At 43.3% G+C, this 27,878-nt stretch overlaps 1 protein-coding gene across 4 annotated transcripts in view; it reads left to right on the forward strand.

Annotated features, from left to right (window-relative positions):
- LOC121009765 (hydrocephalus-inducing protein homolog) overlaps window positions 1-27,878 on the forward strand; it is a 240,648-nt gene that overhangs the window by 71,563 nt on the left and 141,207 nt on the right. For all 4 annotated transcript variants that reach the window (XM_040443058.1, XM_040443059.1, XM_040443060.1 and 1 more), the window contains exons 11-13: window positions 3,053-3,196; window positions 8,185-8,328; window positions 14,281-14,594. In XM_040443058.1, coding sequence (XP_040298992.1) covers window positions 3,053-3,196; window positions 8,185-8,328; window positions 14,281-14,594 — 602 coding nt within the window. The remainder of the gene's footprint in view (window positions 1-3,052; window positions 3,197-8,184; window positions 8,329-14,280; window positions 14,595-27,878) is intronic.

Consider the following 27,878-nt stretch of genomic DNA (forward strand, 5'->3'; position numbering starts at 1 on the left):
TTATAAAAATCTGGGCCTCTTGGATCCAAAGAAGTATTGGTTTCTATAGCACGATTTTTATTTTTTTAAGGCTTTTAATACCTTGTTTGTTTGTTTATTTTAATAATGATTTCAGGAATAAGATTTAGTGATTCATCACTTACATATAACACCCAGTGCTCATCCCAACAAGTGTCCCCTTAATAGCCATAATCCATTTAATCCTTCCCCCCACCTAACACCCTGCCAGCAACCTTCAGTTTGTTCTCTGTATTTAAGAGTCTCTTATGGTTTGTCTCCCTCTCTGTTTTTATATTACTTTTGCTTTCCTTTCCTTATGTTCATTTGTTTTGTATCTTAAATTCCACATATGAGTGAAATCAGATGATAGTTAGCATGATATACTCTAGTTGCATCCATGTTGTTGCAAATGGCAAGATTTCATTCTTTTTGATCGCCAAGTAGTATTCCACTGTATGTATGTATACACCACATCTTTACCCATTTCTCAGCTGATGGACATTTGGGCTCTTTCCATACTTTGGCCATCGTCAATAGGGCTGCTATAAACATTGGGGTGCATGCACCCCTTTGAATCAGCACTCCTGTATCCTTTGGATAAATACCTAGTAATACAACTTCTGAGTTGTAGGGTAGTTCTATTTTTAATTTTTTGAGGAACCTCCATACTTTTTTCCAGAGTAGCTGCACCAGCTTGCATTCCCACCAGCAGTACAAAAGGGCTCCTCTTTCTCCACATACTCACCAGCATCTGTTGTTGCCTGAGTTGTTAACATTAGCCATTCTAACAGGTGTGAGGTGGTATCTCATTGTGATTTTTATTTGTATTTCTCTGATGATGAGTGATGTGAGCATTTTTTCATGTGTCTGTTAGCCATCTGCTTGTCTTCTTTCGAAAAGTGTCTATTCATGTCTTTTGCCCATTTCTTCACTGGATTATTTGTTTTTTGAGTGTTGAGTTTGATAAGTTCTTTATAGATTTTGGATGCTAACCCTTTACCTAATATGTCATTTGCAAATATCTTCTCCCATTCTGTCGGTTGCCTTTTAGTTTTGCTGATTGTTTCCTTCACTGTGCAGAAGCTTTTTATTTTGATGAGGTCCCAATCATTCATTTTTGCTTTTGTTTCCTTTGCCTCCAGAGACATATCAAGTAAGAAGTTGCTGCAGCCAAGGTCATAGAGGTTGTTGCCTGTTTTCTCCTCTAGTATTTTGATGGCTTCCTGTCTTACGTTTAGGTCTTTCATTCATTCTGAATTTATTTTTGCGTATGGTGTAAGAAAGTGGTCCAGGTTCATTTTTCTGCATGTCACTGCCCAGTTTTCCCAACACCATTTGCTGAAGAGACTTTTTTCCATTGGATATTCTTTCCTGCATTGTTAAAGATAAGTTGGCCATACGTTTGTGGGTCAGTTTCTGGGTTCTCTATTCTATTCCATTGGTTTATGTGTCTGTTTTGTAATACAGCTTAAAATCCAGAATGGTGATGCCTCCAACTTTGCTTTTCTTTTTCAGGATTGCTTTGGCTATTCGGGGTCTTTTCTGGTCTATACAAATGTTAGGATTGTTTGTTCTAGCTCTGCAAAGAATGCTGGTGTTATTTTGATAGTGATTGCATTGAATATGTGGATTGCTTTGGGTAATATCGACATTGTAACAATATTTGTTTTTCCAATCCATGAGCATGGAATGTTTTTCCATTTGTGTGTGTGTGTCTTCTTCAACTTCTCTCATAAGCTTTCTATAGTTTTCATTGTATAGATTTTTCACCTCTTTGGTTAGGTTTATTCCTAGGTATTTCATCGTTTTTGGTGCACTTGTAAAAGGAATCAATTCCTTGATTTCTCTTTCTGCTGTTTCATTATTGGTGTATAGAAATGCAACTGATTTCAGTACATTTATTTTATACCTTGTGACTGTTGAATTCATGGATTAGTTCTAGCAATTTTTTGGTGGAGTCTTTTCGGTTTTCCACACAGAGTATCATGTCATCTGTGAAGAGTGGAAGTTTGACTTCTTCCTTTCCAATTTGGATGCCTTTTCTTTGTGTTGTCTGATTGCTGAGGCTAGGACTTCCAATACTATATTGAACAACAGTGGTGAGAGTGGACATTCTTGTCGTTTTCCTGACCTTAGAGGGAAAGCTCTCAGTTTTTCCCCATTGAGGATGATATTAGGGGTGGGTCTTTCATATGTGGCTTTTATGATCTTGAGGTATGATTCTTCTATCCCTATTTTCATGAGGGTTTTTATCAAGAAGGGATGCTGTATATTGTCAAACACTTTCTCTGCATCTATTGAGAGGATCATATCCTTTCTCTTATTACTGTGATGTATCACATTGATTGATTTGCTGGTGTTTCATTGAGGATTTTTGCATCCATGTTCAACAGGGATACTGGCCCGTAACTCTTTTTAGTGGGGTCTTTTTGTCTAGTTTTGGAATCAGGGTAATGTTGGCCTCAGAGAATGAGTTTGGAAGTATTTACTCCATTTCTTTTTTTGGAACAGCTTCAAAATAATAGGTGTTAATTCTTATTTAAATGGTAGAATTCCCCTGGAAAGCCATCCGGCCTTGGGCTCCTTTTGTTGGGAGAATCTACAGCATGATTTTTAAACATTCAAGCATGAAAGGCAAAACTTTTCTAGCCATAGTTCCTGCCTAGCTTGATAAGAAATCATGTATCTACCTGAACCATAAGCCCAGTAAGGATTTTACCTGCTTTGTCTGCCTTGTCTGTTTTGTATGTTCAGTGCTTAGCAGTTCTGATGCATGATACATTTTCCTGTAATATATATGTATATATAGGCTGAACTGAATGTAAACTGATTGTGTCCTTGGGAGCAGTTAGAAACAAACACATCCAGGACATATTCAACCAATCAGACTTTAATTGTGTGACAGAGAGCAATCCCTGAAATGCACTATTTGGAAAAATGTGCTCTTTCCTGGTGTCACCAGGCAGATAGTTGAGAATCAGCTTGTTGATTTTGAGAATTAAGTTTTCTGAGCTATGGATATTCCACAAGTGCTGATGTGTCTCGTCTACAGATAGTCAAAGAAAAGCTGGTGTGCCATGCCATCATCAGGGCACAGAAGGGGAAGAGCTTGCTGATGACTGTGAATATCATCTGTGAGTTTATAGCGCCACTTATCCAGCTCTCCACCAAACAGCTCATATACCGACTGGAGAAGGTCAGTGCTGCCTGGGGCGGGTGCACTAAGTAGGGGTCAGCTCGTTCACATTTTCATTTTGGAAGCTAAATTAATGGGAAGCCTGTTATACCCACACCCAGTGAATGTTTTCTAAGCTTCAGAGACCAATACACATTTAACTAAAACTTCTGAATCTAAACCTACATTCCTTTGAAATGTGAATTGTTATGGAAATTCTACTTGCCTCGTTCCTGATATATAAGACAAAGTAAGTGAAGGCGTATTCCAGTGCACTGAAAATGCATTTTAGTTGATCCTTTTATTCTAACCAGGTGAAATAAACATCTCAGTATAGAAAAGGTTAGAGTAGAATTATTGATAATTATAATAATCAGTAAGAAAAGCTGCCATTTACTGATTGGTAGGCACTGGCATCAGGCCATGTTCCTCAAATACATTTTCCCAGTTGTTTCCCCACAACAATCTATCCAGTGGGTTCTGTTATCATTCTGTCATACGTGTAAGGGAACGGAGATACAAGTTAAGCTGTTATGCGGTCACCTAACACTGCTTGAGAATAATCAACCTAAACTCTTTGATTCATACTCTTTAATGTATATGGCTATAAATGCCCATGACTTTATAAAACTATTAAGGACAAGCACTAAATGGAGGAGGCATACGACAGGGGAAATGAAGAATGGCTGCTGCTCAGGGCAGGGGGGCCAGGATGGGGAAGAGGTGGAAGGAGACATCACAGCAGGACTGGACGTACTCCTCAGCAGACTTCCATCCTAGAATTATGTACCATTCAAAATAGATAGGTAGAGAATGCCTCTTCTGAGTTGAGGACTGCATTGGTGCTGGAAATCTGGTGAACCAGCCTGACATCGTGAAAGCTAAGAGACTGGTCAGGGTTATAGACCATAAACAAATTATTACAATTTGGTTGTTTAAGATTGAATTCTAAACAGTGTTATGAAGATAAGGTATAAGGCTCTACGAGAACATGTCTTGGAGACATGGCCATATTTGTACATGTGGTCCTAGATGGCTCTGTCAGCAAGTGCCTAGACTTGAGACTTGAAGGAACAATAGAAGTTAGTATGGTGATGAGGGACGAGCAGAGAATCAATAGGCAGAGGGAACTGCACATGTGAAGGGCCCAATTAGGAAAGAGCTTGGTGAATATATACAACTGAAAGGCCACTTTAGAGAACGTGCCCAGAATGACATGAGGTCCATCTAGAGAAATGGGCAGAGGCCAGAGGAATTTGACATGGCTGGGAGGTATGTTCTGGACTTTGGGTTTTGTTCTGGGTGACCATTGGAGGGCTTTAGGGAGGGAGGGGAGTGACATGGTCAGATTTATTCAATGAAACAGTCATGCTGGCTGCTGAGTGGAGTATTTATCAAGGCCTACCATGTCCTAGGCACTGTGTTGAGTGTTAGGGATATAGCAGTGAGACTAGACCCACCCAGATGAACCTCATGCCAACTGGGAAAACTGGGTATTAAGTAAGCCATTGTTCCATAGTGTGGGATGTACATAATCCAAGCTAAGTCCTGACATGGTGTCGTACAAATGGGCTATGTCTGGCAGCGCCTAACTGATCATGGGACAATCAACCAGGATTCCTTTCACTACTTGGAGGCTTGCAGGAGAATGTTCAAGACCATTTATTCTGTTAGTGGATTTCATTATATTTTGTTAATATTAAATAAATATCTATTGAGCACCCGCCATGGATAAAGTGCTCTGTTAGGATATGAGTATGGGAGCTTATAATCAAGTAAGGGAGGTGAGATGTACAAGTTCACTTCAAACCAACAGATAATTTTGAGCACTTACATTATATTAGGCCGCCAAGGCAAGGCAAAACCCTGGCTTAATGGACTAGTGCAGAAAGCAGACACTGAAGAAGTAGAATAAGGGTTTCAGCTACAGGATGATAAACCAGCTGAAACAAGCTCCATGAGACATGTAACAAGAAGATACTACAGGAGTTTCTGCCAGAGTTACTAAGTTTTCATTACTGTTTTAAATTCTTCCTTTTTTTTTTTTTTTTTTTAATTTTTTTTTTTTAACATTTATTTATTTTTGGGACAGAGAGAGACAGAGCATGAACGGGGGAGGGGCAGAGAGAGAGGGAGACACAGAATCGGAAACAGGCTCCAGGCTCTGAGCCATCAGCCCAGAGCCCGACGCGGGGCTCGAACTCACGGACCAGGAGATCGTGACCTGGCTGAAGTCGGACGCTTAACCGACTGTGCCACCCAGGGGCCCCAAATTCTTCCTTTTTTAAGTAATCAGGAAAGATATTTATTGGCAACAGCTGCACCAAATTTGGTGGCATCATGTTTCCTCTAAATTCCGCTATTCAGAAAAAATTCAGTAAGTATTTATTGAATAGCTATTCTTTGCAAGACATCACAGTGTATGTTAAATATGCAGCCTGGTTTCTTATTAGATATTTTTTTTCTAAGCCTATAAACACCCATAAAAATGCGTGTATAGTGTTCCTTCTTTTTTATATCCTTAAGCCTTGGGTTGTTTTTTTTAAACATATTCTTGTTTACATCTCTGAGTTTATCACTAAAATGAAAGAGCAAATATTTTATATATGGCAGCAACTTATCGAATTAAAAAACAAATTGTCAGAACTCCGTGTTTGTTTTTGCCCTTCTCTCCTTCCCCCCCCAAATATTATAATTGTGAAATCTGTCCAACTAGTATATTTTTCATTGTTTATTTCCTGCTCATATTTAAGCCACACCAGGGACAATGAAGAAATGCAACTTTATTAAACCAGTATGCACAAGAGGCCTGTTGGTGTTGGTGTTCAGATTTAATTACATAACACCAGATTATCTGTCCTGTCTCATTTTGGGCTCAAGGCAGCATATATGAATTAGTACATTAGACTATAATGATACCAGCCCTACCTATGGGAAGAATTTTTCTATAACCATTTCCTCAGATTTGATCTACTTTATAACTGTGATGCCATTCCTAAGGCACACAGATGAAATCACATCTCTGGGGAATTGAAAAGGTCAACTGAAAGTAGCAGCCCAGTTTGCTTCATGAAGTCCACCAGCAAAACCTGTCTCTTGATATTTGGGGAGACAAACAACCCAGAGAGAAGGGGTCATTTTAAAATAGAACGGCTCTGTGTGCATCGACTCCTCCTCATCTCTAACCTCTAAGTGGCCTCTTGCCAAAACCAACCGACTATGGCTTCTTCACTTCAATGCTTTCTGCAGTGACACAGCGGCCTGGGGGAAGGTCACTGAGTGGACAGCTTTGTATGGCCCAAAAGTGCTGCTTCATCCCTCTCACAAAATGTAGTATATCATCTTCTGCAAATACAAGGTGAATTCAGTGCCTGTATTGCCATGTTAGAGGGAGGGAAACAATGCCTGGCATCTCATGGTAAGTGCCAGACTGAGCCCCTCAGAGAACTCTGGGAGTGCGTAGGGATCTAGAACAGTGCAGCCGAGGCAGGGTGCTTGAGCTAACTGTTATGGACTGAATGTTTGTGTCTTCCCCAAATTCACATGTTGAAGTCCTAATCCCCAGTGTGATGATGTTGGAGGTAAGGCCTTTGGGAGGATGATTAGGTCATGAAAGTAGAGACCTCAAGAATGGGATTAGGGCGACTGGGTGACTCAGTCAGTTAAGCGTCCAACTGCGGCTCAGGTCATGATCTCATGGTTCATGAGTTCGAGCCCCGCATCGGGCTCGGTGCTGACAGCTCGGAGCCTGGAGACTGCTTTGGATTGTGTCTCCCTCTCTCGCTGCCCCTCCCCTGCTTGTGCTCTGTCTCTGTCTCTCAAAAATAAATAAACATTAAAAAAATTTTTTTTTAAAGAATGGGATTAGTGCCCTGAAAAATAGAGACAAGAGAGATCATCTCCTTCTCAGCCATGCAAGGACATAGCCATCTAAAGCCAGACACCGGATCTGCTGGCACCTTGATCTTGGACTTCCCGACCTCCAGAACTCTGAAACATCTGTTATTGAAGCCACCCAGTCTATGATACTTGTTATAGCAGCCCAAGCAAACAAAGACACAATGGGCACTGGTTACCTAAGCACCTCAGAGCCAGGGGAGCCAGGAACCACAGGAGAAGGAAGATTGTGTTGAACAAAGAAGCAGAGACAGAGTCAGACCAAAATATAGAATCAGAATGATTTAACTGAAATTGGAACAGCAAATCAAAACCATGAGGCCTGGGGAAAACAGGCCAGAGTTGTGGAAGAGCCAGGGAATGATTGGAGGGAGTCTATTGTTGGAAGCCACAGATTGAGGCTTCTGTTGCCTCCTGCTGTTATTAAAAGACCCCCTTTCCAAAGCACACAAGAAATGATGTGGACCCCAACATTAGAATGAGAAAAATTCAGTCTGACCAGAAATTTTCAGGTTAAGATCGATTGCTGATGCTTTCTTCAGTTGAAGAATGAAATTTGATGTATCTAAGAAAGTGGAAAGATGTTTCTACATCAACGATCCCAGTGTTATTGGGAAAAATTTACAGAAATAGTTATGAGCATTTTGTCAATATAACAATATATTACAAATGTATATATTTTTGCAAATTGGATATTTTGAGCATAGAAAAAATATAAGGAAAATAATGTTTTGTTCATTATAATGATGCATGGGTTCTTCCATTAGGTATCACTAATTATTAGACTTTGTTTTATGACACTGGAAACTTCTATAGTAATAGTACTATCCAGAGGCATGGCACGTATAGGTGTTCTTAACCTGGCCACAAGAGAGTAAGAAATCTAATCTTTGTTTTCTGGCTTATGTAGGACCACTTTTCAATAGTCCACCATAAATTGCGAATGAATTATCTAAGTCTGTACAAGGATGGGGGAAGACAGTGAAAGAGAGACAGAGAGCAAGGAGGGGTGGGGAATGCTAATTCTGTTGTTAACACTGATGATGAGACTTTGGTTGCTAAAGGCTTACATGTTTATCGTAACTTGGTTTCTTCTTTTTCCCTTTTTGCAGAAACCAAACACTGTCCTGGAACCTGATTACCAGCCGTTGGTCATGAAGAACATTTCCACCCTGCCAGTGAATGTGTTGCTCTCCACAAGCAGACCCTTCTGTATCTGCGAGACTGATAAATCTCCACTGCCATTAACTCCTGAGGTAAGTTGACAGAGTGCTGTCTTAACAAGCTCCTAGGAGAGTTGTGTGTGTGACAAAGGAAGAGAATAATGTCAGCATGCTACCTAATTTCAGTCCAGACAGGTAGGAAGAATTTAAGAAACAAAGAGGAAAGAATAAAGAATATTTATATGTCATAAATTCCAATATCACTCAACTATTTTTTAATTTTGTTAAATATTTATATGTGAGAGAGAGAGAGAGGGAATGAGCGAGGAAGGGGCAGAGAGAGAAGGAGACATAGAATCTGAAGCAGGCTCCAGGCTCTGAGCTGTCAGCACAGAGCCCAGTAGGGGGCTCAAACTCACAAGTGGTGAGATCATGACCTGAGCCGAAATCAGATGCTTAACCGAATGAGCCACCCAGTCGCCCCTCCACTATGATTTTTTTTAATGTTTGTTTGTTTATTTATTTATTTATTTATTTATTTATTTATTTATTTATTTTTGAGAGAGAGAAAGGGAGAGAGATCATGGGGGAGAGGGAGAGGCTGAGAGAAAGGGAGACAGAGAATCCCAAGCGGGTTCCATTGCTGTCAGTGCAGAGCCCAGTGTGGGGCTCAAATCCATGAACCTTGAGATCATGACCTGAGCTGAAATCAAGAGTCAGACTCTAAACTGACTGATCCACCCAGGTGTCCCTCACCCAACTGTTATTAATGGTGTAAGAACTTTGGCTCATTATGATAACCCTTCATTCTTGCCCATTGTAATCTTCAGAAAACAGTGACTTCCCACTAATGATAATAGAAACCTATTAATTCTACTTTTCTAAGCAAAGTTCCATACTCTAGGCAAGAAGGAAATGGCTAAAACCCAGTCCCTAAACCAGAGAGCCCATCTCCAGATACTAAGAAATCTGAACTGGGCTGGGGGAGGAGGCTGTGAGCTATTGAGCCTCCCCAGTCTGACGCAGGATGCAGTGTTCTCTAAACATCCCTACAAGATCACCCTTGTGCAGGGCGCCTGGGTGGCTCAGTCAGTTGAGTGTCCAACTCTTAATTTCAGTTCAGGTCATGATCTCACGGTTCATGGGATAGAGCCCTATGCTGTTAGCATTCTCTCTTTTCTTAGGATTCTCTCTTTCCCTCTTCCTGTCTCCCTCTCTGCTCCTCTCTTAGTTGCACTCTCTCTTTCTCTCTCAAAATAAACAAATAAACTTTAAAAAAAAAAAAAAGATCACCCCTGCGATCCTTTGCGGAACATGCGGACATTGGTGGGAACGGCGGGGCCATGCGGCCAGTGGCACTGCAGAGCTGTAGAGAAGGAGTGAGGGAGAAACCAGATCCATACACCACTGTGTTCAGCCTCCCAATCTGGGGAGACAGCTAATGAAGAAGAGGTAAAAAGGAGGAAGGGAGGGCAGGCAGCAATCCTGAGATCTCAGAAGAGGGAGCCTATGACTGAAGGAGATTTGCCGTGAGCCTCGCTCAGGGAGATGGATCTTGGAGGGAGATGGGGGGACAGAGGTGCTTAGTGAGAGGGTTGCAGACGATACCTGACTGGTGGCTGTAAACTGCACTACCACCCTCCCTTCCCCACCAATTACTTAGTGGGTTTCCTTCAAGCCTGAGCTGGGAAAACACCAGCTAAGATCTTTGAATAGAGAAATAAAAGGGAGAGGCAGAAGAAAAACCTACTGCTAGGGAGCCTATACAAGGAAGGAGACCGAAAGTATGAATGTAGTTTTCTGCAGCCTCAGAGAAATGGTAGATGGTATGACCTGTCTTTAAAAAGAGCTTAAAGATGAGATTCCAGTGTTCAAAGTGGAGATGAAGGGTAAGCTCACAGGGCAGAGGAGAACAAATGGATGATAAAGTGAAAATTCGGATATGAGCAGCTTTCTCCATCTGGGTGGTAGATTAGACACACTCTCTTGTCCCTCCTGAAATCTTAAGATAAAAGTAGAAATGTTCAGAAGGAAAGAAGCCCAGAACAGTAAAATAAAGAAGGAAGAAGATGGTAATAAGCAGATAATGGGAGATTTAAACAAATTCTAGAAGACAGAATGAGGATGGAGTGGGTTGACCAAAAGGGCACGGGCACAAAAACCAGCATTCTAGAAAATTCTCCTGTGAGACCGCAGAGACATGAGAGTCGTTCAAGCTGAGTAGCATGGGCTCGGAGGCAACAAGTGTGAGGAGAACACTGAAAATAGAGAGATTCCATGTGTACTAGACAGCTGTCCCACCTGACCCCACACACAAAAAACATGGGCAGCTGGCTTTTATCCCCAGATCTAAAGATAAGTGCTCTTCCCAGAGAAATGGATCAAAGTGCCAGGGGAACTTCAGTGTTTATACTGTGATTTTAGCCCTCCAGGATAATAACTGGTGTCTGGGGTATGTCCACCAACTGATCGCCCCTTCTCTGCCCAAGGAAGCTGTTCTGTAGACCAGTCCTACTACACAAATTGATAGTGGTCTCTGGACTGTTAGGATCCCTGGTTGGGTCAGGAACTATTATTTCCTGTAATAATTCTGCTAGCACACTTGGGCCTTTCATATTATTTGCATGTGTAACTTTAAAAAAGCATACATACAGTTTAAAAAATAAAGAGCTTTGGGGCACCTGGGTGGCTCAGTCTGTTGAGTGTCTGACATCGGCTTAGGTCATGATCTCACAGTTTGTGAGTTCAAGTCCTGCACTGGGCTCAGAGCCTAGTGCCTACTTCAGATTCTGTCTCCCTCTCTCTCTGCCCCTCCCTCACTCACACACACACACACACACACACACACACACACACACACACACTCTCTCTCTCTCTCTCTCTCTGTCCTCAAAAATAAATAAATATTTAAAAATAAATAAAGAGCTTTTACAAATCAATAGGAAAACACCAATAGAAAAATAGGCAAAGGAAATGAATATAGTTCACAGAAAGAAAAATAAAATGTCTCTTAAATATATGAAAATGTGTTCAACTTTAACCACATTAGAAGAGATGCAAATTAATTTTCCTATCAGATTGGCAAAGAGCAAAAATTCGATAGTGCTCTGTGTTGGAGGGGCATGTAGAAATAGGCACCCCCACAGTGTTGGGGAAGTATACATTGGAAGGCAATATGGCTACAGCTATCAAAATTTCAAATGTCCATACCCTTTGACCGAGTTATTCTTCTGCTAGAAATTTACCCTTCAGATATAGACACAATATTCAACATATAGACAAGGGTATTCATTGTAACAGTGATTATAAGAGCCAAAGATTGGGAGCCAATATCCATCAGTAGGAGATTGGTTAAATCAATGATGGCGGAATTATATGATGGAATAAAATGCAGCTCCACATGCACTGAGTGATCTCCCAGTGAAAAAAGCAAATTGCAGAACAAGAGTGCACAGTGTACTATCATGTGTATACAAAAATTTTAAATACATATATGAATGTGATTTTTTTTTTATCCATACATTATCTCCACAAGGATAAGCAATACACTTGTAACCCTGGTGCCTCAGGGGCAGGGAACTATTTGGCTTGGATAAGAGGCTTAGATTTTTAAACGCAACGCCATACCTTGTCTTGGGACAAAATGTTATGGAATATCCAACAGTGAGTCATATCTTGGTGAAATTACTGGTCTTATTGGTAATCCAAAAATTCTATGGCCTCTATGCAGAAAAGAAGGGACCGATCCATCAAGGGAAGAGTTTAGACTAACTTCGACTTCTCCACCGTAACACTTAGTGCCAGATGACAATGCAGCAATGGCTACAGAGTTTTGAGAGAGAGAGTCACCCAGGGCTAGGAAGGCTAAGCAGTGTTGCTGACATTCACAGAGCTGGTAAATGACAGAGACTGGATTTTGACCCAAGAAGCCTGGCTCCAGAGTTATGGTTTTAGGATTATTATCTCTTGTGTAAGAATATTTTTTCAAGTGTTTTTTTTTTTGAGAAAAAAATCAAACATTTAAAAAACAAATTAGTTTAATTTCATTTTTGTAAAAATGTTATTTATCCATCCATTATGTCTGGACTCCTGCTTACAAAATGTTAACTCTGAGAAATAATATATGGTGAAATTTTGGATGAGTTTTTAATTTCTTCTCCTCATGCTTTTATATATAATGTGAATTTTTGTGGATGTGTATCATTTCTACAAAACAACAAAGGGGGGAAATGTTTAACTCAATCGTCAAAGATATTTATTTATTTATTTATTTATTTATTTATTTTTAATTTTTTTTTTAACGTTTATTATTTTTGGGACAGAGAGAGACAGAGCATGAACGGGGGAGGGGCAGAGAGAGAGGGAGACACAGAATCGGAAACAGGCTCCAGGCTCTGAGCCATCAGCCCAGAGCCCGACGCGGGGCTCGAACTCACGGAGCGCGAGATCGTGACCTGGCTGAAGTCGGACGCTTAACCGACTGCGCCACCCAGGCGCCCCAAAGATATTTAAATACCAGGCATTGCAATACCATGTGTTACCGTCTGCAAGAATGGGTTCTAAATTCTGCCAAGCCACCTGTACAAGCACAGGCCACACTTTCAGATGGGATTAGCTGCCTGAGGAGTCATTGCCCTCTCTCTGATTCTTGAATCAGGTGATTGGCTTTATCAACAGAAACCATCTAATCATGTCACTGAAGTGCACAGTTAAATACCTGAACCTGAAAACTCAGCAGAGAGGGAAGTACTCTCTGAAAGACTCATCCCTGTGTGCATGCCTCCCAACTGCCTCGGGGCACTTTCTGCAAAACCAGGAGGTGGCTTTCCTGTGGATTAACTGTGGGAATTGAGCAATTCCTAAAAAAGCTAACTCATAGCCAGGCTTTCTATGGTAAGGTATTCCAGTGGCCTTGACATCCAGAAACACACGGGGATTTGAATCAAAGAGAGAAAAGAATAAACATAATCTACTGAATAAACTCTGTCAAGCTTCCAGGAGTGTCATTTTAAGTTGAATAGAAGACAGCAGAAAGTAAATAACACTGTGCTTAAGAGTTAGAATTGCAGGCATTAGAAAAGAAATTAAATTGCCTAATCCATCCTTTTCTGGGTCACCCTCTACAGAGCCCCTCCCCTAGGGCTTTAGAAAGCCTTTTGAAAGTTTTTTAAGCCACGAATGTTTCCCACTTGTTTAGGAAGAGCATTTTACAATCTAATTTATATTCAGTTAAGAATATTTTATAAGTTATTCATTGCAGACTTTCGCTTTTGCAACTCGCAATCCTTATAACCTCACAACTATTATTAAAATCTCTTCCTTCAGAACAAACTGAGGGTTGATGGGGGTTGGGGAGAGGGGAAAGTGGGTGATGGGCATTGAGGAGGGCACTTGTTGGGATGAGCACTGGGTGCTGTATGAAAGCCAATTTGACAATAAATTATATTTAAAAAAAAAGTAAGTGAAAACATATAGTCTAAAGAAACCTGTTTCAATGTTGTAATAATTTAGAATTCTAGTCTATCAGTAAATATATGGAAATATTATTTGCATTTCCTGGTTATAATTTAGATATGTGTCTAATCAAAGAAAGAAATTTTCAGGTTAATTTTTAAGATTAAATTTAAATCTAATCATGCAATGGTATCTTGATTCCTCAACAAATGAAAAAAATAATAATAAAATAAAATAAAATCTCTTCCTTCAAATGATTCCCATCCAGATTTTCCTTGCTTTCATGTTCAACCAATAAAAGATGTGTGTGCATATATGTATACAAAATATCCATAGTTATCGATATAGTGTAGATATCCATATGGATTTAGATATACCAGCTATTTAATTATGTTTAAGTGTGAATACATAATTATGGACAAAAGAAATGTGGCTGTGTATGTATTTCATACTAATCTATTTGTACTGATACGTGCATCTGTATGTGTGTATTTCCATAAATACGTATAAATAACTTTGGTTTTCCTGTTCCACGGAGCAGGTTGAAAATGCATCGTATAGGTTGGTAATTGCCAATTGTCTTATTTGTAGCCTATCAAACTGGAGATTGATGGAGAAAAAAACTTGCTGGTCAAATTTGACCCTTCCTATAGAAATGACTTGAACAATTGGGTAGCAGAAGAAATTCTAGCAATCAAGTATGTAGAGCACCCTCAAGTAGACAGCCTGAGACTGCGTGGAGAAGTGAACTACCCCAACCTCAGCTTTGAGACCATGGAGCTGGATTTTGGCTGCATCCTGAATGATACAGAGGTGATCCGATATATAACTATCACCAATTGCAGCTCCTTGGTTGTGAAGTTCCGCTGGTTCTTCCTGGTAGACAACGAGGAAAATCAGATAAGGTACCCCAGCCTGTCTGCCCCTCATAGCTCTTTTCTGCAGTTCCCATTTCTCTCCTTTGGGCTTTGTACTGGGTTTCCCAGATTCTGTGTACTGGTCTTTCATGGTGTTCAGTTCTGGCAACTAATTATTGGCAGAAAGAACAAAGGGTCTCAAATCGTGGTTCATCCTAGATTTTCAAACAGGAAGAGCAGCTAAAACATCTTTGAAAGCCCCAATTACCACCAGATTAGCAAAGCAGTATTCGTAAGCCTGCTTTAATTTTGAATCTAGTGGTTGGATCATTAGAAATGTGTCACTAAAAAAATGAAGTCTTAAGCATTTCAAACCCAAAGCATGGATTGAATATGATGATACATTGAGTAAATGCTGCACGGAGCTCCACATTCTGCCTATCTTGGTGGGTTTCATTCTTTTTTTTTTTTAACTTTTTTTTTTAACATTTATTCATTTTTCAGAGACAGAGAAAGAGTGTGAGTGGTGGAGGGGCAGAGAGAGAGGGAGAGACAGAATCCAAAGCAGGGTCCAGGCTCCAAGCTGTTAGCACAGAGCCTGACGCGGGGCTCGAACTCATGAACCATGAGATCATGACCTGAAGTTGGGCACTTAACCGACTGAGCCACCCAGGTGCCCCTTGGTGGGTTTCATTCTAAACGATACATATATATACAGATGTATACATATGTACAAAATAGTGGGAGGTGGTGAATGCAGAAAGAGGAAAGCTGTGTTCACAATATTTGGATTTAGAAGTGTCTCTGTTCATTTAGAAGCTAAATCCAAACTTAATTTGGAGAACACTCCTTAAAAAACATATAAACAGGCTGTTTTAGTCAAGCCTTAGTAACATTTTCATCTGAGTCTGAAGTCTTGTTCACAAGCAGGACATTCAGGGTCCTCTGTGTCTCCTTACTGGATGTTTGGACAGCTCTGGGTTCAGTACCTGAATGCCGAGCTGCCACTCTGCATAGGGAAGCCTCATGTTGTTTCATTGGGTTGTTGGTGCCTCCCATATGCAACCTTCATCTTGTATATGACAGCCAGCTTTTCCCTTCCCTGGCTTGTTTCCACAGTAACGGCGGCTTGCTCTAGATGTCTTCCATAGACATCTAATGATGACCCAGCATGGCACTGGAGGCGGGCCTGGGCCTGAATGACAGAGCCTGCTCGTTAGGTGCCGAGTACTGTTTAGGTTTGGGGTAAAATCAGCCAACCTGACCTAATGAGCTTCGAATACCAGATTCTCTGAAGTTATTCTTATGTAACATAGCTACATGGGTTTATTCTACCGAGGCACAAGGGACATGTTTTCATTTTTGAGAGGCCATTTCCATAATTAAAATAATGGCATTTTGAAAATGGACTTAGCCAGGACTGGAGAGGATGCACTTAATTTTTCATTGTGTTAAGCATTTATTTAACCATTTTTCCCCCTTTCTTCAGTATCTTCCTGTATCTTGATATTGAACTTTTGCTTATAATTCATTTGTTCACTCATTCATTCATTCCAAGAGTCATTCAGAAAGCATCCAGTAAGTGACTCTTATGCCCCAGACGACGTACGAGGCATCGGGGATATAACAGTGAATGAGACGTTGTCCCTGGCCTGAGGCTATTGGGGAATCACAGGGAACATGTGTTAATGCCAGGCTCTGAGGAAGGACAGAGGTAGGGATGAGAGCTCAGAAGAATCCAAGAAGGCTGCGCTGAGAAGCACAGTTAAATGTCTCAGATGGGGCAACAGGGAAACATTCTAAGTAACAGGAACAGCATATTTATATCAGTTAGGATTCGTGGATTCTATTCCATTGCAAGTGACAGGAAACATGACCCGCAACAAAAATGAAAAGGAAAAGACATTCACTGGGTCCTACAACTCAAAAGTCCAGACTCACTCTGGCTTCTGGCCCAGCTTAAAGCTCCATCTCTTAGCTTTGCTTTCATGTGTTAAAGCCAAGTTTTTGGGTCAGCTTTTCTCCCATGGGTCCCACATGGCTGCCAGCTCTCCTGGGGCCACATCCTCGCAGATCTGAGCTCCGGGAAAGGAACATTAGCCTTTGTACATGAACTGTCTTGAGATTCACTGTGATCGGACCAGCTCAGTCACATTTCCTGTCCCCTCCCCAAGTCAGTCACTCAATGGAGGGTGAAGCACTGATCAGCATTAGCCTGGCCACATGCCCCACACCAAGGGCTGCCGTGGTGACCTCAGCGCCCCATGGACTGAATGGGGTGGGAGGGGGCAGATCTCCAAACAAAAACTGACATATGAGAGAATGAATGCTGGAGAGGCAAATGACACGCATCTACCAGTGTCCACAGAGGCCCTATCAGCATGGCCACAGCACAGGCTTCACTGGTGAGGGAGAAGCCAGGGAGAATTCTTGGATGCAGGTTGGCAGTCATGTGTGAGAGGCCTGGTGCTGGGATAAGGAGTTTAGACTCTTGGAAACAGCAGGAAGATTTGTAATCAAGAGGCAAAAAAGTCTGCCTTTTTTTTTTTCCAGGAAGATAACTCTTAGCCTCATTCAACATGGCTACCCAATCCCTCCTTCCGAAACCCTTGCCTTTCTTCCTTTGAATACCACTGTATTCTCCTGCTTTCCTGCTTATCCCCTCGACCTTTCCCTCCTTCTCAGCCCTGGGACAGCAGCAGGTGCACTGAGTGTGTGTAGGTTGCAGGGTTCCATCCTGGGCCCCTGCTCTCCGTGCAGTGGCGGTTAGTGCCGGCACCTGAGGCTTCCAACCGTCTCCGCCTAGACCCTCTGCTGAGTCCCGAGGGCGTCTCATTCTTCATCTCTTGGATGTTTCCCATGTGACTTGTGTCCAACGTGTCCCATGCCAAACTCAGGCTCTCCACCTGCCCCTTCCCTGCCTTTCCTCCAGGGCCCCCCACCCCTGTGAATGACATCACTGTCCTGAGAGGAATCCAGATTCCTTCCTCTCCCTGACCTCACCCATCAAAGCCATCACCAAGTTCTACCTATTCTGCCTTCTATAACCCCCTCATTCCCATTCCATGATGATTATCCTAGTTCAGGTCACCATCCTCTCTTGCCTGGACCATTTTGATGTCCCTAACTGGACTCTATCATCCAGCCAGTAGCCAAGTGATGAACATGTCACTGCTCTGGTTTTCAGCCTTCAACAGCACCCATGCTTCTTAGGATGAAGTACGGAATACTTACTGTGTTCAGCAAGGCTCAGCATGGGCTTTCCCTGTGTTCCTCCCCAGTTTCTTCTCACTTCACTCTGCCCTCACCACACTGGCCCCTTTCCTGTCCAGGCCCATTCCTATCTGAGCACACAGTCTCTGCTGGAAGCTCCTTCCACGCCTCACTTCACCTGCCCCTGCTCCCTTGTCAAGTCTCAGCTCCAGGTTCTTCCCTGGGAAGCCCTCTTGAGACCCTTGCCTACATGACCTCCCCTGGCATAGGCCCTGGTAGCCCATCTCCTTCGTGACACATCACACTTGTCATTATGGCTCAGTGTCCAATTTCCTAGCTGGCTCTTAAACCCTTGAGGCCAGGGAGCACATCTGTCCTGTTACCTCTGGATCCCAGAGCCCATAGCACAGAGCAGGCAGCACAGAGTAGGTCCTCAAAGGATGTTTTCTAATTTGTAACTGCTCCCTGCTGGGTATTTGTGGTGAGGGAGAATCATTTCATAACTGATTAAAGATTCTTTTCTGTCAGCTTCTTGGCACCTGTCAAATGAAAAGGTTCAAGGTATAAATGTCACCTTGGATAGCAAAAAAAAAAAAAAAAAACCAAAAAACACTCCACTTGCCCTTCAGATGGGCTTTCTCTGCAGACCCTCAGGAAAACATAAGACATTCAGTGGCTAAAGGTCACTTTTATCAGATATACCAACACTAACCTTTCTTTTCCAATTAGAATTCTCCTAAGCCTTACCATTAGTAAAAGAAACAAAGGATAAAAGAGGCTTTTATTTTTCTTCTATTAGGGCAGCATGTGAGGACACCCAGACACTTTCAATATCCCTGCCTGTCACAACACACACAACAGCCATGTGAGCACACACGTGTATACACACATGTGTGTGTGCGCGTGACTTTGCAGGCAATTCTGACTGGGCCATCTAAAGCATCTCTCGTGTTTGAGCTTATTTTTTTTCCAAGTTGGCCCTTGTGTCACATATAAGAACAAAGAAAGAAGTAAAATGGACAAGTATGCTAAAAAAAAAAAGCACTCCCTAAGAGGAAAGCCAGTCATTGTCTCAGAAGCCAGCTCATCCATGGGAGTTCAGATGCGTGACTGGGTTCGAGACTGACTTTGGTAGATGACAGTCTAGGCTGTACACATGACATGAGGAAGCCACCAGCACTACCGGAATGTGCCCTTTCTTGGGTCTGTCTCTTCGACATGACTGCTCAGCTGGTCGAGAATGTGATGCTTCATGACATCTGTGTGAAAGGGGCACACAGGGCAGCCCGCACCTGAAGCGGCCCTTACCCTCTAAGAGGCCAGAGGGTGAGCCTGGTGGATACTAGCCCAGCCGGTATCTCTGCCCAGGCTCAGGGCTGCAAAGCTGAGGCGATGCTGGGACTTACAGCACGTGGCCAAGTGGTCTCCAAGGACAGCTTTGCCTTTTTGTTTCCAAATCTTATTATAGATAAATTGAATACAGGGGCCTAAGGGAGCCCAGCCCTGCAACAAAGGAGCACGTGTTGATCTCACATTGATTTTTCTGTGATGAGCGTCAGTTGTCCAACATTGTGATTGCAAGACAAGGGTGGAAGGACTGAAGGGAAGGTAGGGGAAGCCTCATTTCTGGATGCTTCCATTTGTTTCTTCATCATTCTTTAATTTCTTTTGCCTCAAAAATGGAACTTTTTTTAGATGTTTATTTTTGAGAGGGGTGGGAAGGGGCAGAGAGAGAGGGATCTGAAGCGGGCTCTTGCTGACCCAAGCCCCATGCAGGGCTCGAGCTCACCAACCGCGAGATCATGACCTAAGCCTAAGTCAGACGCTCAACCGACTGAGCCACCAGGCTCATTGGAACTTTTTTTTTTCTAAGACATGATATGTTAGTGGTAGTTGAGGTCCTGGGCTGTGGTGTTGAACATGGCTGGTTAGAATCCGGGCTCTGTCCTCCTGGCCACAGGATCCTGTGCTCTGGTTTATGAATAAATGCAGGTAACATGGACACCTAAAAGAGCTGTCATGAGGACTAAATGAGATGTGTCTATAAAGTGCATGTCTCTGAGATAAAAAGGAAAATATGAAACTAGTGACTGTTTTTGGGTTTTCAGAGGGTTCCTTTGTCTCTTGCATTCCCTCATACCAAGTGCTGCTAAGTGAAACACTCCCTGGGATGCTAAAGTCTTGGCGCTATTGGTCCCTCAGACACCAGGTGAAGGTGCTTTCTGACAAGAGGTAGAAAATCCTTTCCTACGCCAGGCTGCATCCACCAAGGCTGAAGCTGGATGGCTCGGCACAACTCCTTGTCCTCCCCGCCCCTCCTCCCTACAGCCAGTTTCTTCAGTTTTCTTTAGAAAGGAAACCGGCTTTATTGATTGCATGGAGGCAGGCCCTGGGTATTCTTGCATCCAGCTGTCCCAAGTGGCTCAGTGTGCTGGCCAAGAGCCTGGCAGCCTGGCCAAGAGGACTCTGAGGCAGCCTCCCGCTCAGCTGCCTGCCCCATGTGACCTTGGACTCGCCTACCTGTAGAGCTCTCAGTATGGTCCCTGTCATGTAATACATGCTCAGCGAATGACAGGCTCTTACAGACATTCCTTTATGGAGGAAACTGAGAAGCCTAATGTTAATGTTCATTAATTAAATGTTAATACCAGGCCATGTCGGAGAAGAAGCATCCCAGAGGTGGCTCTGAGACATTTTCTCCCGAAATTGGTCTGAAGCCTGAAGTCTGAGGGTGGCAGGTGCCTCTCGCTGGCCTAAGCATTGGTCCCTTCTGTAAATCTCCCTCTCTGTTCCCCACTGGCCCCGCAGGCCTCAGGAGGCTTTAAGTTCCTGCACTCACACATTTTTTTCTTTTTGCACCTCCCAAAGGAGTTTGGATAAGAGAGAAAACCAAGCAAGCATGGAACCCTGGCACTAGAGGAAACACAACTCTGGTGACAGAGAACAAGTCCCAGAGTGGGAACAGAAGCAGTGGGCACAAATGGCCTTGGGCACAATGGCGAGTCAGGCTCTAAGCCCCTCCAGGTCCCTGTCTTCCTTAACTCTCTCCTGTGTGTGTCTGAGCTAAAATGACGATTTCACAACCCAAAGAATGAATCCAGTGGGAATGAGGGCCATTCCCCTCCCCCATATTAGGTTTCTTGTTACGTGACAAATCACCATAAACTGGGTGGCTTAAGACAACGAGAATTTATTCTCTTCCAGTTCTGGAGGTCCAGAGTCTGAATCCATTTCACTGGGCCTAAGTCAAGTGTGGACAGGGCTACACGCTCCCTCTACTCCCTCCAGAGGCTCTAGGGAAAATATAGGAAAGTCCCCATTCTTGCCTTTCTCAGCTTCTGGAGCTGCATTCCTGGCATGCCTTGGCTCCTGGCCCCTTCCTCCTTCCTCAAAGCCCACAGCATAGTGTCCTCCCACCTCTCTCTCCACTGAGATGGCCACATCCCCCTCTCCATTCTCTGCAGTAGTATCACTCTCTGCCGCCTTCTTGTAAGGACACTTGTGATCATATCATGGGTCTCACCCAGATGCATCTCCCCCATCGCAAGACCTTAACTTACTCACATCTGCAAAGTCCCTTTTGCTGTATAAGGAAACGTTCCCAGGCTGTGGGGCTTCAAACAGGGACATGTGGAGGATGCCCATCAGTCAACCAAGTTCTCATGCTCTCTTCACTCTCTGCCAGGCCAGATTGGCTTTTTTAAAAGGTAAAATGGATTTTCAATACTGATGACTTTATAATACCATAAGGAGGTTTTGGTTCTAGTTTATAGCAAACATGACTCAAACTAACATATAAAAAAATAGAACGCACTGGCTCATGTAACAGAAAGTGTCTAGGTGTGGGTTTCAGGCACAGCTCGACCCAAGGTCAGGCAGTGTCAGCTGTGCCTCGTACCTCCCCTACTGTCTCTTCACTCTGTCCTCTGCTGTGTCGGCTCCATTCTCAGGCAGGTTCTGCACACACTGTTGCAAGATGACTTAGAAGCTCCAGCAGCTCCAGCTTTCATATGCCAGGTTCAAGTCCGGAGGAAAAAGGTAGAGGCTTTTCTCTGAATAAGCCCTGGCAAATGTTTGGCCACAGCTCACTGGCTCTGGTTGGTTCTCGTGTCCGTCCCTCCACTAAGGCCTGGGGAACCCAGTGCTGCCCCTGGACTAGGCTGAAAGTTAGAGATAGACTAATTGCCAGAGGGAAATGTAAGGCACCTGAGCAGAGAAAGGGAGCCTGGATCCCCGGTAGCACAGAGCAAAGATGCCCAGCACAATGGTAAGAACAGTGTGTTTCTATTACAAATCCCAAGCCAAAGACATGAGCATCTAATTATGAAATAGGCACCAGCTGCTTGGAAAGCTGTTTGAGGGACCTTACCAGTGCCCCAGGGACATGATAAGCTGATAGGACCCTCAGACATTGGAAAACAACTCATGATGAGACCTTTGCACCCATTCCCAGCACCGCCACCCTGTCACCATGGAGCACAAGGCACCAGCTTCATGGGCACCTTCACATTTTCTCATTCTGCAGCATTGATTTTTCACATGAAATATAATGTCCGCATCTTTGAAACGTTAGGATTAGACCACCAATACGGTGAACAAATCCACATCTTTACTATGAGAAAAACCGCTTTCAACAGCTTCCCAGAGCAAAATATGTCTGAAATAGGAATTACCTCCTGTAGACAATGGCGTAAGGCCATATCTCCAATAAAGAGATAATATTAGGAGCATGAGAGAAAGATTCTGTAATTTTGACCATAAAAATAACCATAATTGTGTGCTTATCATGTGCCAGGCACAATTCTAACCCCATTATGTCTCTTAGCTCATGTCCTACAACAATCCTGTTAAGTATTAACATCTCCCCTTGAAACTGAGCCCACGCAACGGATCCAACCTGCCACGTGTGTGCTGACGGCAAAGCCCCTGCCTTAACCACTACCTTCTGCTGACATATGAAAGCGTACTTTTCTCTATATTTTATTACTGTATATCCATCTTTCATTTAAATGAGCCTTTTGTGAATACTCCATCCAAACATTGTGCTAGGTACTGTGGGTTCTGCGGACATAAATGAGACCCTTCCCTGTCCCTACAAATTGATAAACCACTGGTGATGGCAGGTGGTCGTGGTCGTGGTTTAGTATTTGTCCAATTCATTCTTGCATGCTCTCATCCCCACTCACCATCCAAGACTCCGAAGAGACATATGTGGGAAAACACATGTGCTGAGAAGTGGAGAGGCATCTTGTGGGACCGAGCCACCTCCCGGTGCTTCAGAAGCGAGGGCTCCAAACTCAGCTGGTTCTTCCTTCTCGTACTTCACAGTTCGCAACCAGAGAATCATTGCAGAACCTCACTTTAAAACCTTTTCCTTAGACTTTTTAACTGTTTGAAGGATACCATTTTGGCCTTTAAGAATCAGGTTGGCCCGAGCAAGAAGTAACAACAGAGCTTGACAGCAGTCAAGTTGGAGTAGCCGTTGGGTTTGCTTCTGGAGAAAGAATGGAAAGGAGAAACTGACGAGTGAGATCCAGAAAATCAGCTAAATGTATAAGGGTGCTGTCCCAAGGACTGTGGTAACCTGAGAACTGCTGTGGTCAGTAGCCAGGTGGGAGGTATTTTAGAGGAGGACCGAATGGGACTTGCTGAGGGCCTGGATATGAGGGGGAAGAGAAGGGTATATCAAGGTCGGTGCCTGAATTTTCAGTTCAAGGAACTAGATAAGTGATAGTGCTGGTGGGTGAGAAGAGAAACAGTCCAGATTTGCTGGTAGAAGGAGAAAGAGGGTCTGGGTCCAGACAAGATTACAATAAAGCTCCGTGAATATTTGCCTTCCCGCCCTCCCTCCCTGGCCATAAAGCAAGAATCAATGTAGAAAATTAATTGGGCTCCTTCAGCACAACCTGGTGAGTAGCAGGTGCTGCGTGACACCAAGTCAACAACAGAAATAGTTTCCAGTAAACAGGACCTGAGGGATGGATTTTTTTTAAAGTAACAGATTTGTGAATCTCTGTCATAGAAACTTAGCTCCTTACAATGCATTACGGCTGGCCCTTAGCCGCCTCTGTTCATTTAAGAACTTCTGGCAGGACTAGGGGATGGTAAACAGGAAGATGGAAATCTGAGTTCTTCTTGGTCCAATGACAACATGTAAGAAGTTTGGTGGATATGCGGTTTTGTCTTCCTCAGTCTACTCTTTTCACTTTGCAGATGAGGTGCTGGGGATATCAGGATAATGTGCTTTCTCATGTCAGCATTCTTTGATTCTAGGAGGACCAAGAAGGGGACTTTGAAGAGTAGGCAAAATTAGAGGACTCAGCAAGGAAGGCTGAGAAAGAAGAAAGTGGCCACCTAAACCAAGAAAAGGGAATTTGTTTTTTAATGGCAGGGAAACAGTTCCACTTCCAGGAATAGGATGAGCTAAAATGCCTGTATATATATATTTTTTTTAATTTCGAGGTATGAATGAGCTAACAGAAATTCCTACAGGTAAAGTTCCAAGGAACATTGAATGTTCATGTTAGTTTCCTATAATGTACTAGTTTGCTACTTTACCTCAGACTGGGAGGCTTAAACAACAGAAATTGTTTTTTTAAGTTCTGGAAGCTAGAATCCTGAGATCAAAGGGTTGAAAGGGTTAGTTCCTTCTATGGAGTATGAGGGAAGAATCTGTTCTAGGTCTTCTTCTTGGCTTGGAGATGACTGTCTTCTCCTTGTGGCTTTTCTTTGTACATGTCTGTGGCCAAATTTCCAAATTTTATAATAATAAAATGCATGTCGCATCACATCCATTATGAATACCACATTGTTAGTAAATTTGAAGCCCTTTGTGAAAGAGAACACTGTGAGGTCGGCCTCTAGCTGACCTGCTTATACTCCGTGCTGATGCCTCTAGAAGCCTCCGGGGCCTCCCTCATCAGGCTTTCCACAGCCCATCCATCTAGAATCTTCTCTCCTGCTATGATGGGCCAGCTAATTTACCTGACCAGGGGGTCAGATTCACTTCTGGGAATGATGGGAGGACTATGGCCGTCTCTCAAGTCTAGACTTCCAGAAACAAGTTCCTGCTTTTGTAGTGGACTTGCAAGAGATCAAGGCCAAGCCTTCGAAGGAGACCTTCGAAGAGGGTGGGCCTTTTGCTCTTTTCATATTTAATTTAAAGGTGATCACCATTAAGGATCATATTGTCTCCTTCTGTTTGCAATGGATCAGTACAGTTTCATGAGATACCGTGTCTGTTATCCCATAGAGAAATGAACTGAGCTGTTTTTTCATTTCAATTTTGAGTGTTATGAAACTTTTCATCCTGCTTTTATGTTGTTACAGAAGAACTCTGGCTACCTTATTATAGATTCATTCTTTTTAAGGCATCTTCCCAGTGCCTCCAATACCAGTGGAGGGCATCAGCCACGTTGATATTCAGTGTGAGCTAAGCTGGCTTCTAAAGAAATCAGTGGAAAGCATCAGTGCATATTTGAACCTAACCTGAGTTAGGGTTATGTCTGCTTGGTTCATTTAGTGATCTGATTCTTAAAAAGAGTCTATTTGATTTATCTGCGTTTTCATATTAATTAAAATCCCCCAAAGCTAGCTACAGCTACTGAAGACCAGACATTAAAAGAAATTAACTTGAAAAAACCATCCTGTTTTGAAAGTATTTCTAAAGGACTTTGAAACTGATTGATTATAAGGGAGATTTCACAGCCTATCTACCTGTTCAGCCTTTCGAAGAGTATGTAGCAGTGGGGACACCTTCTGGAGCTTTTATGGAAGTGGCCATTTCTCACAGAAAAGAGCTTCAAGGAGATTCTGGACACATTTCCTCCACTACGCACCTTGCAGCAAAACTCTTTGTGGGAAGTCACTTCAAGGCAAGGTCAACTGTGTCTTGCGTCTCCTTACCTTGATTACATCGTCCAAAGGAAGGTTCTAGACAATACATTGTATGTTCTTTATTGTATGTTGTGGGTTCCAGTTACTTTTAAAATGAAAAAGCCTGCAAGTCACTGCCATGGGCACAGCACGGCAGAAGTAACCAAGGAGAAGCCCCTACTGATGAGGTAGAGTGTCCAGCAAAGCTGTTAAGATAGTGTTAGCTCTGGATCCAGGCTAACTGATCTCAGCCACTTACTTGCTTTCTGAGCTTCAGTTTTGTCACCTGAAGACTGAGGACCATCACAACACCTGCTTCATTAAGCTGCTGTGAACATTTAGCTAGGCAGTCCTTATTAAGTGTTTAATATGGTACCTGGTAGAGAGGAAGTGCTGAGTAGTGTTGGCTGCAGTTACTTAATTAGGACATGTTTTAGTCTGTTTGGACTGCTATAACAAAATAGCAGAGATTGGCCGGCGTACAAGCAGCACACATCCATCTCTCACACTTCCGGAGGCTGAGAAGTCCAGATGATGGCACAGACAGACTTGGTGTCTGGTGAGAACTGCTTCGTGTTTCACAGATGGTGTGTTTTGCCGTGTGCTCACAGGTGGAAAGACCCAGCTAGTTGTCTGGGCTGTCCTTTAGAAGGTCACTAATCCCAGTCATGGGGGCTCAGCCCTCATGACCTGATCACCTCTCAAAGGTCCCTCCTCCTAATACCATCACCTCATGGGTTAGGATCCCAACATATGAAATCTGAAGGGACACAAACATTTGGACCGTAGCAGGGCTCTTGTTTTACCACTACTTTCCCTACCTTCTTGCCACCACCTTTTTAATCAGTGGTTCTCAGCCTTGAAAGCACATTAGAATCATGTTGGAAGCTTTTAAATATCTTGATTCCAAGTAAATCAGAATCTCTGCAGTTGGGGCTCAGGCATCAGTTCTTAGAGTTCCATAGGTGATTCCAATGGACAGCTGCAGGGGAACCACTATTCTAGAAGCTCCAATTGCAAATTCTTTTGATAAAAATATGATTTCACCCCCTGAGTTCTGAGCAACTTGAGTTTCAGCTTCTCAGTTATGTTCCACCAACTTTTCCCTTACCACAGGTGACAGGTTCGAATCCTTCTGGGACATAATACAATCAAAGGGCTAAGCCAAGCTGTCTTTCATAATGGGTATGTGTCTGCGGTTTGTTTCCCTTTCTCCTGTGGCAGAACTGGAACGATCTGGCAGGGAATGCACTGAGCCAGCCCCCATCTGTCATTTGCTTCCCAGTGTGGGAGGTTCAGCAAGTGTAAGACCACACAGCCAGGCAATAGATAAGGAAAGGTGCCTGGGACTTTGTGCCCAAAGGGGCTTGCCTACTTTTAAGTCGAGGTAAAGCAGTGATTATAATCTGCTCCATTTAGAAATAGAAAACAGGGGCTGATCTAATCTGGAGCAGGTTTCTGAGGAGTGGAGTAAGAGGAAGGGAGTGAGGGAAGCAGGGAGGGAATTCATCTGAAGTCCAACAAGTAAAGTGTTTGCCACCAGCCCCAGCACAAGAGCAGCTCACCTGCGCTGGACATTTACCATGACCTAGGCTCCCTGCTGGGTCTGTTCCATGTATTAAGCCTCAATCAGATGAGGAGGGCTCTATCACTAACACAATACCCAGGTCACATAGTGTGTGAATGGGGAAGCCAGAGTTCAAACCCAGGCCATCTGACCCCTTGGCCTTGAACCGAACCATTGTGCACTCTGCAAGTCTTGCTGTTGGAGCATTTGTCTCTGACTCTGATCCACTGGCCTCTGAGTCCCTTGAAGCAAGATTTGGCTTTCTTGTCTTTGGAATCATAGAATGCTGCAGTGGTCTCCCTAGAAACAGAGCCTGAGATGGTGATTCTTGGGCAGGTGATTTATTGATGGAGTTCTCTGTGGGGGGGAAACTGTAAGAGAGTAAGAAAAATGAGATAGAGCAAGGGGGGAAATGAGGAGATCTGTCTGAGCCCATGGAGGGCTCTAGAGTATTAATTGCCTGAGAGTTTGTCCCACTCAGAGTCCTCACCCTCATCTAGCCATCCTGGCTTGCTGTTCACACACTATGGGAGGGAGGGCACCACCTCCTGGGGAGCTCAGGGCAGAGGAGGCAACTGACAAGGAGCCAGCTGGAGAAAGATGCAACCAACACCCACAGCAGCCAGTGAGGGGTGCGTCATCCTGGTGAAGGAGATCTAAACAGTGTGTGCCAACAG

The sequence above is a fragment of the Herpailurus yagouaroundi genome, unplaced genomic scaffold (assembly GCF_014898765.1).
Source record: "Herpailurus yagouaroundi ecotype Mexico unplaced genomic scaffold, PumYag 190, whole genome shotgun sequence".
NCBI classification, from domain to species: Eukaryota; Metazoa; Chordata; class Mammalia; order Carnivora; family Felidae; genus Herpailurus; species Herpailurus yagouaroundi.